At 46.1% G+C, this 13,051-nt stretch overlaps 1 protein-coding gene across 5 annotated transcripts in view; it reads right to left on the bottom strand.

Moving 5' to 3' along the window:
• Positions 1 to 13,051, bottom strand: part of LOC119441305 (serine/threonine-protein kinase greatwall) — a 273,862-nt gene that overhangs the window by 43,994 nt on the left and 216,817 nt on the right. For all 5 annotated transcript variants that reach the window (XR_007465401.1, XM_037705927.2, XM_049661143.1 and 2 more), the window contains one exon: positions 8,110 to 8,223. Coding sequence is in view for 4 of the 5 variants with exons in the window: in XM_037705927.2 (XP_037561855.1) it covers positions 8,110 to 8,223 (114 nt within the window). In the remaining variant the exon portion in view is untranslated. The remainder of the gene's footprint in view (positions 1 to 8,109; positions 8,224 to 13,051) is intronic.

The following is a 13,051-nucleotide window of genomic DNA, read 5'->3' as shown; positions in this document are numbered from 1 at the left end:
AGGGCTGTGTCAGCTGTCGCTTTGTGTGATCTAGCGTGCCACTGTGCACACGCACTAAGCCTGCAAAAGGGTGCCGAGCACTGTGCGAGTAAGATAACACAGTACTCCCTGTTTTAACGGAACCAGGTTTGTCATCAGTGACATCCAACACTGCCCAACACCTGGGTCTAGAGTGGCGCGGGAAGCAAAGAGGCTCCTGCACAAAGGACGCAAAAAACAGAAAAGAGAGCCGCTAGCACTTTGCTGCAGAAGGATGGCTCCCCATGACACGCCGCTAAGCGAAAGTGTCCTCGCAGCTATGCTATGTACTCTGGCGATGGCTTGTGACAGCTAGGGAAATCTTCGTCGGCTTGGGTCTCCGATAGACGCAGCTCAGAGTAGTATGACCATGCGCAAGCACTAGGCTCCGCTCTTCGGCTTAGCATTCAGAAAAGGAGCAACACAAGGTGCTCACTCGCCGTATGTGTAAGGTACCGCAGACGAACTGAAGTCTGAGCAATGCCTAAACAAAGGGGCCAGTAGACGAGAGGAAAAACGTGTACACACCCTGTGCTGTCCCAGAGAGGTCTCCCTTGCGCTCACTCTTCTAGTCGGCGAGCGCTATTGAAGCAAACCCATCCGCGGAAAAGCCACCCCCAACAACCGTCACAGGTGGAAAGGGAGAGGCATAGGGATGAACGAATAGGCGAATACCCGCAGAAAACTGCTGGGGTACACCTCTCACCCACACTGTGGAACCTTTATAGATATTTGAAAAGAAATTCCTGTAGTATGTTTCCTGTACCCCTCAACTACACAATGCCTCCATGTCTGCTGGTATCTCTACTAAATTTTTCTTCTCTATGAAAGCCATATACAGAGGTTGGTTGTATTCCATGGATTGCTCAATTACCTGATCGATGACATGGATGTGATCCATTGTAAAATACCCCTTCCTGAAGCCAGCCTGTTCTCTGGGTTGCCGGAAGTGCTGACCCGATTCCATTGGAAATTAACTTGGTGAATATTTTGTGCAATGCCGAAAGCAAGCGCCCAGATATTACCTGGTAAAAAGGCAGTGAAGAGTAGTGCTGAAGAATGCAGCACAGCCAGACTCTGCAAGTTTTAGGGTTAGAAGAGAGCGCTGCTTTCAGCCGTGGCTTGTAATGGCTCTATGCCTCAACTTGTCTCATCACTATCTTCTCCTGACCTTCAAACTCTTGCAGTTCAACAGGGTTTCCCAAACTTCATTCCACGAGTAGCTCCAACTTCATCTCCCTTCGTTTCCACACTCTCTCAATTTCAGGGAGGTTATATGACAAAGTTAATGAAGCCATTGCACATCGCACGCACACTTTCACAGTCTTCGTGAAAAGAAAACCCTTCCTGTGCGACCCACATCAGCAGCTGCACTGGGCATGTTTCGTACAAGAGCTGTCCTGATCGTGGGAATAGTATCAAGGCTCCTCAAGCTGACAGCCTCGACTGGATCAAGTGATGTCTGCCTGGTTAACTCTTTGTGGTTGACTAACGACAATCAGGGGTCTGAACAATCAGTCCGGGCACGTCTGCATGTGTTCGCAATCCACACAAGGCAGCATGGCATAACTTCCAAACCAGTTAGTTTGCTTGCACTCTGTTTGTATTTACCTTGGAAAGAGTAACAAAGCATGACAAGCTACTAAATGTGTGCAAAGGAAGTCGTGGGCACGAGACACTGGCTTTCAGGGTCAGAGTTGCAATTTGCATACTGAAAACTGCTCTGCAGATTAAGTAGGTTTCTGACATGTCTATGCACAAAATAAGCACTGGTGTGCTTAACACACTTCAATCTTGCCAAGCTACTGCTTTTGGTGTGTGGTAGCTGCATCCCCACTGGGACACATGACAGTGCAGGCAGTGCTGTACACGGTGAGAACAGGAAAAGATGCATAAAATAAAGTGTCAGTTTATGTATTGGGCTCCTCAATCCAAAGTGATAAGTTTTGATGAAAGGCTACTGTGCTAAGCACGCAGGTGGAAAAAAAAAGGAGGGGCTCCCGGCACTCTCTGAAGGTTCGCGAGGCAGGGCACTACATTTGGGAACCACATATTGTCATTCCATGCATAATGTCTCAGACCCTAAAAGCAACCATTACTGATTCGCTTGAAAAAAAAAATTGAGCTTGTTGGTGATTGTGTGAACGAGGTTCCACCAAAGTCCCCCTCTCCCCCCCCCCCCCCCCAAAAAAAAAAATTGTGGTGACGTAAGCACTTTTTGAAGTTACCGCAAAGAAGCAAAAGTACATTGGAAGAAAATTAAAATGAAGTATGAAACTAGGTAGAATGACAAATGTTATTTTATAATACTCCACTTCCGTTGTTCTTTCATGTGAAGTCATAAGTGAACACATATGAGAATTCTTAGCGTTTAACTGGCTCAGTAAAAAAGCGAAAATTTGTGTTTTCTAAAATTTTATGCATACATGTTGTTGTTTCAGCCACAATTATTAATTTAGTACCATTACCTGTTGCTATAGTTACTGCCAAAAATAATTTTAAAATATTAAAAGTACTTTCCAGGAAAATTACTTCTAAAGTTGGGAAAAAAATTACTTTACGAAGTTCAGACCTAAGTTAGGCATCAAGGTCTTCCCAAATTAAAATGCGTGTGATAGTTCGTTATACGCATCAACCTCTTAGCCTGTGATCTGAAAATTTTCATTACCCTAAATTTGGTTTGAAGCGAGAAAAAGAAAAGCTTAAAGTCCACAACCAACTTCGCTGGTAGGCACTACTGAACTGTGTCTTCACTGCAGAACATACACGGGCCAAATGAAATTCTTAGCGCACTCATTAAGCCCGGATGCTCGATAAACGGGTGCATGTCATTTATGCAGTAAATGACAGCAAATTTTCCGTTTATGCTATTTGCATGTTGAGACCCCACAACCACATTTTACGATAATACATTTGTGTGATGAAACTGACTGCTTCAAGCTCATTGTCATGGTCGGAGAGTTACCAGACACGAGATATTGTGCACGGCACTTATGCACTGTTTTGTCAGTAGATTTAGCAGAGAAATCAGTAGATTACAAGTTAGGCAAGGACCTCAATCATCGACTCTCCACATCAACTGTGTCATAGAGACAAGTCACAAATGTCAAGAAATTTCCAGTTTGCAGGCTATATAGGGAGTGTCCGTGGGCCGAACCAATCGCCGAGTTCATTCTGGTGTGGAACAGCAGAGAAAAAATGACCGTGCGATTCTTCTGTCTCCGCGTCGGACAGCATGAGGCAAAGTTAGCCACCAACTGCCACTGCAAAAGGCTCACACCCGTGCTGTGTTTGCCTACCTGACTGCCCCGGTAACAGAAAATGAGAAAGAGCGAAATAACCAAAATACGCCATTTACGATGTATTTATTGTATGGGCATGAAGCACACATTCGCTCAGCAAAGAGACACAGTGCCAGAAAAATAGCCGGAGGCATAGACAAGTTCTGCAGTGAAGACACGGTTCAGCAGTGCCTACCAGCGAGATTGGTTGTCGAATTCAAACATATTTCCTGACACAAAATTTACCACAATAAAAATTTCCATGTGACAAGCTACGAGTGTGGTGCATATAATGAGTCATACCATATTTTTATCTGAAAAGCTTTAATGCTTAATTTAAGTCAATCTCGTAAAGAGATTGAAAGGGATTGAAAGAGATTGTAAAGGAGGCACGACACCGTTTTCGACATGGAGCGTTCACCAATGCTTCTGTTACAGGTGCACCTTCTTCTGCTGGCTTTGCCTTTGTCTACCGCATCATGTGCTGCTCAGGAAGCAGTCAGCATTCCAGGAACTAATCGCTCCGTGAAATGCCCGCCATCGCCAAAACTGGGATTCACTCCTGCCTGCTGCTGGCAACCAGGAATATCAAGACGACATGCTGCCGCCACTATCAGCACGGGATACGCAGCTTATAAGCCATCATTCGGCGCCACCCCGCTGGGGCACGACACCATTTTCGACATGGAGCGTTCACCAATGCTTCTGTTACAGGTTAGTTACCTGAATTGTTGTTGTTGTTGAAACACATCACTTCGTTTATAGTACCGATCCCCTCCGCTGTTGAGATAGTGTGGGTTTGTATAACATCGACACTATCAAAGTCACTTTACGGAGTGTGTTACAGGCCTCCTGACAGCACTGATAATTTTGTTTCTAACTTGCGTGAGAATCTTACTGCTGTTCGTTCTAAATTCCCTAAAGCTGATATATTCATTCTTGGCGATTTTAATTTCCCGGATATAGATTGGCCTAACTTGAGAGGCAATTCGCGTGCATGTAATGACTTTGTACAGCTTGTCCTTGATTTTTCCTTTGAGCAACTAGTTCTCCAACCAACGCGCATTACTAACGTCTTAGAGCTTGTTCTCACAACAGCACCTGAAAGAGTTAGCGCCATTTCAATCACTGATGGGCTCAGTGACCACTCGTTATTAGAATTTACAGTTCGCACACCTTCATGTACGCGTAATCTAACAACAAAACGAGTATTTGACTATAAAAGAGCAGACTATAATGCCATTAACCGTGATTTAGAAAGCTTCTCACCTAGATTCCTCGCAACACTTTTTCAACGATCAGTCAACAAAAATTGGTGCCTTTTTAAAGAACAACTACTAGGTCTAGCAAATAAATACATACCCCAGATCTCATTTCGCACCAACTGCTTCAAACCATGGTTTAATAAAACTTTGAATGCGTTAAAAAACAAAAAGAAACGTTTATACAGGGCAGCCAAAAGTCAACACGCTAGAATCGTGGAATAAACATAAAGCCTGCGAAAAAGCCTACTGCAGTTCCCTTCGTCATGCAAAGCATAAATTCTTTTCCGAAGACCTCCAATCACTCATAAAAAATAATCCTAAGAAGTTCTGGAAAACCATATCTCCTTCAAACAGCACTGACACTCCCGCACTGGTGGATAGCACTGGTCTTCCCATACCGCGAGAGCACTGCGCATCTGTTCTTAACAACTACTTCATTTCCACGTTCACAAAGGAAGACCATTCCAATATGCCGAAGATGGCAGACTTAGATTACCAATATATGACTCCTATTACCGTAACAGCCACTGGAATCGCTACTTTGATTAACAATCTCAAATTATCGACTAGTTCCGGATTTGATGGCATTAACACGAAAATCCTAAAGCATAGAGTAGTCCCCTTCCAGTACAATCCTTAGTCATTTATTTCAGCAGTCACTGTCAACAGGGGAGCTGCCGAATGATTGGAAAGTCAGCAAAATCATACCCATCTTCAAGTCGGGTGACAAGAGCGACGCGAATAATTACCGTCCCATATCCCTAACAAGTGTTCCCTGCAAGTTATTCGAACACATCATATTTACTAATGTCGTTCACCACTTAGAATGTAATAACTTCTTTTTTAAACATCAGCATGGGTTCAGAAAAGGCTTTTCATGTGAGACACAACTAATAGAATTTACTACGGATCTTCTTCAAAATATGCATGACAATGCCCAGACTGACTTCATAGACTTTTCTAAAGCATTTGATCGCGTTGCTCACTGTCGCCTCATTTCTAAACTCTCATGCTTAAACCTTGACGAGCTAACAATTTCTTGGATAAGAAACTTTTTGTCTTTTCGAAAGCAGTCCACTGTCATTGACCAGTACTCTTCCCCTTTCAATAACGTAACATCAGGCGTACCTCAGGGAAGTGTCCTTGGACCTTTACTCTTCCTAATTTATTTCAATGACTTGCCATCTAACATTACATCCAGTGTTCGACTATTCGCAGATGACTGCGTTATCTACCGTCAAATCCGCTCCCCCGCTGATCATATCGCTCTTCAACATGACCTTCAATGTGTCACTAACTGGTGTTTGGATTGGCAAATGACCCTGAACACTAACAAATGCAATCTAATGACATTTACTCGCAAAAAATCCTACTCTACTTTTAGTTACTCACTTGGCAATAGTATCGTCGCTCGCCCATCTTCATACAAGTACCTTGGCATCCTTCAAACACCGAGCCTTTCGTGGTCATCCCACATTGAAAAAATAACGGCTAAAGCATCGCGCACTCTCGGATATCTAAAACGTAACCTTCGCAGCGCTCCTTCCCTCACCAGAAAGATAGCCTACCAAACATTAGTGAAACCCCAGCTCGAACTCGCAGCTTCTATATGGTCACCTTATCAGGCATATCTAATCCACCTTCTCGAGTCGATTCAAAACTGCGCTGCACGTTTCATTGCCAGAGATTATAGCCCATTTTCGAGCGTAACTAACATCAAGTTGTCGTTGTCACATTCATCTTTGGAATCACGCAGGAATATAGCGTTGCTTTGTCTTCTGCACAAAATCATGCACAATGTACATCCGTCTACTTTACCGCTCGTTCGCCCCACTCGCACATCTAGACGTCTGCATAATCATCTCAGTTTCCAACGCATCTTCGGTCACACCAATGCATTCAACTGCTCAGCTTTGCCACGTGCCATTGCGCTGTGGAATGGTCTTCCTGATAACATCGCTGACATTAATGACCCAGTAATCTTCAGACAAAAAAATCAGTGCAATATTTGGCTAGTACTTCACTAAAAATCAGTGTCTGTTTTAGTTTTGTTGTTCTTAACTTCATTGTTGTGTATTTATGTGAGCATTTGTGCTAAGATTGTTTGCTTTACTGCATACTGGAAAGCTAACAGCTGTTAGCTCACCTTCCTTTCTTTTTGTTTTTACTTTGCGTTCTTTGTTTATTATTTGATTCTCGTTGTGTTCTTATTTATGTAACCGTATAACATGTTCTTGCTCCCCAATTGTTATTTGTTATCTGTACCGCCCCCCTCACGCAATACTCCTTCTGGAGCCTGTGAGGTATATGAAATAAATAAGTAATTTTTTGCCAACTTTGTAATGTTCTTGAAAAGGCCCTTTTTTAATTAATTAAAATTATTTTTGGCAGAAATTATCAAAAAAATTAAGCCAGTTCCACGCTTGTGAAATCTGATGAAACAGCAGAGCTGCTCCGCAAGCATGGGTGTAAGGTGTAGTGGGTATGACGCTCGCCTTCGGACCATGGGTACCCGGGTTCAAATCCTGCCTCGCTAAGAAAGTTTATATTGTTTTTTTTCTTCTTTCTCTCTCTTTCTCACCCATAGCAAGTTGTGTTGCAATCGTCGGTACAATGCAACCATATGCTTCCCATAAATGCATGTTCTGCAAGCGTGGGTGTATAGTGCAGTGGTTATGACGCTCGCCTTAGAACCATGGGTACCCGGGTTCGAATCCCGGCTTGCCAAGAAATTTTGTTTTATTTCTTTAGTTCTCTCGCTCTCTGTCTGTCTCGCCTTCTCTCTCTGCACCTCCTCCCTTACCACTCTCCAACCACCTGTAGCTGGTGCTGATCAACTTCGGCCTTGAAGAACTCCGCTCTTAAAACAGTTAAAAACGATGAAATTTTATAGTGGATGAATCATTACCAATGTTTACGAAAAAAATTTCTGAAAATGTACAATTTTCTTTTTTACTGAACCAATTAAACATGACAAATTTTTACATGCATTCACTTGCGACGTCACATGAAAGAACAACGTCAGTGGCATGTAACAACATTAGATTGTCATTGTAGCTAGCTTCATACTTATATTTTAAAAAGTTTATTCCAACGTCGGCCGGATTTTCTCTTGGGAGGCGGGGGGGGGGGGGCAAGTGCCCCTTTTGCACCCCCCTGCTGACGACGCCCAAGCAACCAACTTTTACTTCTTTGCAGACACTTCAAAGAGCGCTTGTAGCCAAAACATTTTGCACAGAAAAATAATTTGGGCAAACCCCTCAGCATATCTGCAATAGCACTTTCTGGGTCTGGGACATTGCGCGTGGAATCTTTCACCAGTTGGATCCAATGCAAACAATGACACACACAGTCTGCCACACTTGGTTCCAATCATGCCACCCTATCATCATAAATGCCCCATCCCCCCTGTTTGTTTGAGACAGAAAAAGCTATTCCTTGCATGACAGCACAGTGTAGGACTTTTCTGAGCACAAGGACTGCAGTGGCACACTTCTGTCACAGTAAGCAGGGAGGCACTGCTGCGGGCGTGGAGGAACACCCACCATGTTCTTGTCCCAGGAGCAGCTCGGGTGCCAAGTAGTCCGGGGTGCCCAACAGGCGGTGCTGGCCTCTGGACACTTTGGGGGTACGGCGCTCCAGGCTGCTGGCACTGCACACTGCAGGGAAACTCTTGACACTGATTCGTCTTCCCTGAACCAAGACCACTGCACACACATTATCAAGAACACAGTGCTGAATTTGCACGATCTGTTGGGTGTGACAATGGCCATCTTGAACTGATCGACATCTACGCCATCCGGTGAAATCTTGATGTAACAAACTTCAGGGGACCGCGGCAAATCGTTCGTTATTCTGACAGGTCATTATACTGAAAGTTCCGAAATTAACCATTTCACTCATCAACCCGTCAGCTAATCAGATGTCACCGTATGAGCTATCTTCGAAAACGTTGCTGTTGGCTCTCGAACTGTGCTGTTGCTATTTTCCACAGATTCTACCGCCACGCACCCCGTATACAGAGTGGCACGCGCGAAGGCGCGAAGGAAACGCTACCGCCGAGAAAATCAGCGACAATGAAGAAGCTCCCTGTCACCTATAGAGCGTAAAGTTTCTTTTTGTTTCTTTGTTTTTCACTCTTCTTGCCGTGTGGACACTGCAACTGTCTCGCTCGAAGCAGACACCTGAACTATTCGAAAATGCGAGCACATGTAAACGACACCGTCCGGAAAGTACGACTGTGTGGCATTCCCGTGATCATAGAGGTTACGTTTGACTGCGTACATAGGTGGAAAGAAGGGCAAAAGAATGAAGACCCACGTAGCCGTTGCTAGGCGACACATGTATGGGCGGAGCATGCTCTCGCAAAACCTGATGCGTCGTCGCCTCCGCAAAAATGGCTTCCGGCATTTTTCTTCCCCTCCAGTGCTGTCTCAGGTTTTCTGAACCCATGTGCCATGGCATCCACTTCTTATGCCTTGTCGTCTGCTATCCTACTGTTCCAGCTGCCGTAAAGGATACACATAAATCTACGAATCCCCACCTTTCGGAATGTTAGTTTGTAGTACTGAGATGTTGTTAACATGACACAGACATTGAATAACAATAGTTATTCTGAAAAGTTTGGTATTCTGAAGGTCGTAGTACTAAAATATTTTTACGTTGAAACTACGGTATAGACCACTTATAATGTAACTGCTTATAGTGCAGGACCGGATATAGTGCGGCCTTTTCAGACTCCCGTTAATTTTCCCATAGCACTCCATGTATACACGTATCGCTTATAGTGCAGTTGCGGGAAACGAAATGCCGGTTACAGTGCGGCTGCCTGGGAGTACGGAAGTCAGCGGAGACGGTGAACGCTCCCCTCAAACGGGCACCCCAAGGAGTGCTCGAGGAAGAAAGAGAGACGAAGTGGAGGAGAAGGGCACGTGGTGCGAACGAACAGCCAGTGAGGCTGAAACCAGAATCTTGAGTGCGAGTCGTGAAATATCACGGCACGCATAGCGAGCGAGAGCCACGAAACTGCCAACGCCGGCCAACGCTTGCTTCACGATAACGGCAGTAAACGAAACTTCAGGAAGCGGGCGGCGCCAGCACAGCACGGCGAAGGGCGCATGCGAAGACCGTGGAATGTGAGGAAGGAGGGCGGCAGGGAAGCGAATTTCGCCTCGGCAACTTCGCCGCTTCAGTGGCTCCCCTCGCCCTCACTTGTAGCTTCCTCACTTTCGACTGTCACCGTGCGCGCCCGCCACCGTGCAGGCGCCACTGCTAGAGCCGTCATGGTGCCAGCTCCCCGAAGTTTCGTTTTCTACCGTTATCGGGAAGCGGGCGTTTGCTGGTGTGGGCAGTTTCGTTGGCCGGCCTGGGACAGCGCCGCTGCTTCCCTCTGCGCCGTAGCCGCAGCGTGTAAGGTCAACACGTGACTAGAAAGTAGAGGAAGCATAAAGGAGAAAGAAGGGTTCACTGCCATTTTCTACGCGTGGCTACGGTAGCGTGGCTGAGACGTCGGCACGTACACGCATCTTCCGGCGCAACGCAGAATCGGCGACCTTGCCATTTGAGAGAGGGTGAAATTTTCGCCGCGTTTTTTTCCTTTCTTTCTTTTTTTTTCCTTTGTTCACGTGCGACATTGAGGGGTCTCTCCTAAGCTTTTACTCTATGGCGGTGCCAGAGCAATGCCGGTCGGAGGCGCCGCCGCGTGATTTGGTTCGAATTAACGAGATTCGACTGTAAATTGAATGCAAACGTTCAAGCCGCATTCTTCGACTGTCGCATACGCGTCGCGGCTCGGTGCACATGTTTTGCATATGTGTGGGCCTTGAAAATTGTTGCTTTGGTTATAGTGCGGTACTGCTTATAGTGCAGATGTTCGGTACTCCGGCGACTTACATTATAAGCGGTCTACACTGTATAAGCAGTCAACAGGGGATTTCTGAAAAGTTTATTAATCTGAAAAGTGTGTAATGTGGTGTTTGTAGTAACGAGGTTTCACTCTATCACTTTGTGGCTACTGCAGAATGCAGGCCTTGACAGAGTGGTGATCTGGCCGACATGGAACACTTCAGTAATGATGGCAATACGCGGCTGTGGGCCAGTCTTTGAAAACAGCATGGTCCTCACCTGAAGTCTGGATAAGAGAGAAATAAAATAGGTGGAGCAGATTGTGTGCTCTGGCCATGCAAGCATGAGCATGTGTCTTCTTTGCACCTTACCAATTGAGAACTTTCATATCTGGTGGAGTCTAAGAGGGGAGTGTTCATGACGTGTCTCGGAGACGACAACTTTTGGATTCTTTCCCAGACGTGTTTCTTTACACATGTGTCATGCTGAGAAAGCTTCGTCAGTTTTCTTGTTCTTTGTTCTCGTTTTCTCCATCTACAATACAACCTCGTTCATATGTTCTGGGGAAAAAAAAATGCGAGAGAAAACATACTAACCAGGAAAATGTAGGATCTGTAGTCGCAAAAAGTTGACAGACTTCAGTAAGTTGCCATCTACACAATGTTAAGTGTTGTGTGAATAATTGCAGCACAAGACGTCACTGCCTTTTTGCAGCACACTGCCAAACTGGTGGGGCCGAAGCTGCAATAACGATGATGTGCCTATTGTCGTTTTCACGGCTTCATCAGTTTACGTTCGCGTTCCTCATTCGGCCTAGGTCAGCAGCTTTTAAAGCGGTGCAATTTGGTGGCAAGTTTTCACGCGCTCAGTCGGCACAAATAGTTGATGCACGAGATGCCGATGCACATGAAGCTGGTGGCGCCCGCGCAACCGTTGTCGTTTAATTGCTCGTTGAACGCCAACGTTGGACGTGTGAGTGATGTGTGCTTTGCTCAGTTGGTCTGGGCGGCTACAGATGGCGCAACGTGTCCTGCGCAGCAAGTAGCCGCACCGGCATCGCCGCCTACGTTGCCTGCTTCCGTTTCCGGAAGCCTCATCCTTTTTTTTGTTTGCCCGCCATGGGCGAGTCAGTGAAGCCATTGCCGCTGTAGTGCTCAGTCGGTGTGATGTGTATGTAACATTAAGCCAGCCTTAAACCGTTCCCTACTATGTGAGTCTTCCTGTGTCCAGCCCAAGCCTCACATCTGGCGCAGTCGACCCTGAACCTCTGCCAAGCCACTCAGCCACGGCAGCGCAAGAACGCCGGTCAGTACGCCTTTTCAACCGCATGCATCATTGTACTCACGCACTCACGCCGCCGAGGACTCACGCCTGAAGATACTCCTGCCATTTTACCGCTCATCTGTGTTCACTCCGCATCAGAAGAAAAGCACGGTCGTCATATGAAGAGTGCCGTGAATGTTGACAACTAGCCCAGAACTAACTTGAATCCACCGAAATAGCCTGTGGCTTAGCGCTCACTCGCCTAGTCTCTCATGCGCCCAGCCTCGTTTTGCGGTGCATCATGCCCGGAATTATTTGGGAGGAGCTTGACTCAACTACCATGACGCGGCTCGGAAATGTGTCTGCAAACGTGTCCCAGAGATGATTCCCACGAGCTGATGATGTGTTATATCCCCATGCCAAGTGTGGGGTATTAAAGTCACCTGTAACCAATATAGGACACCCTGCGTGCTGAATCCATCCGAGTCTTATTCGGGTAGAGGAGCCAGTATGCGGCTTGGCGTAAAACGGCACCAGGATTACGTCTATTTCGAAGAAAGTGAATGCTTTGAGATCCCTTGTAGGTGAATTTTAACTGCGGCGACTTCCTGTAATTGCGAACATCATTTGGGCAGATCGATGACACTTTGAGGCAGGCTTGTAAGTACATATATTGTGGCTTTACCTGGTAGGACATTGCTTGGGACACAGCGTCGATCTGGCATACAGTCAAACCCACTTATAACAATATTCAAGTGCCGCGAAAATTTCAATGTTTTAACCGATAATTGCTATAACTGGGTTGCATGTAAAAGAATCAAAATAGGGGTATGATAGAGCTGTTGTGAGAAAACTATAATGGCGAGGAGGCCAGTGCCCATCCCCACCACCTTCCTCCCATCCTGATGCTCATTGTGTTGACTCGTTTAACTGTTAAACTCTGCTTCCTGCGTGCCCGAATTGCGTGTAACAAGCCGTGGCTGTTGGCTTTAAAGAATGGCACTGCTATAATAGGTCCGTTCGATTCGCTTGCACCACTGTGAACCAGTTCGCGGCGGTTCAGGAGAAGTTCAGAAATTGTGCAGCTCTATTTATGCGGTGCAGGCACAATGCGACACTCAAAACGAATGCCAAGGTGCAGACGCGGTGCAGATGCGGTGCAGGTGTTCTGTTATGTCCGACTAAGGTGCACGAAGTGCGTAAGTTTGAGAGGTCCTGAACTGCAGGTATGATTGGCTTCTGGGGCGTAAATAAACAACACACTTGCGTAGACACATCAGACGTGCGTAAGCGGGGTTTTCATGGCGCCCGTGCCCCTGTGCTGCGTCGTCTGCTGCACTGCTGCTGCACACCTTTTATGCCTGCACCAAGTCTGTACCG

This window comes from Dermacentor silvarum, chromosome 2, assembly GCF_013339745.2.
Source record: "Dermacentor silvarum isolate Dsil-2018 chromosome 2, BIME_Dsil_1.4, whole genome shotgun sequence".
Classification (NCBI taxonomy): domain Eukaryota; kingdom Metazoa; phylum Arthropoda; class Arachnida; order Ixodida; family Ixodidae; genus Dermacentor; species Dermacentor silvarum.
The sequence above is the reverse complement of the archived record's forward strand: the minus strand, read 5'-3'. Positions and strand labels throughout refer to the sequence as shown.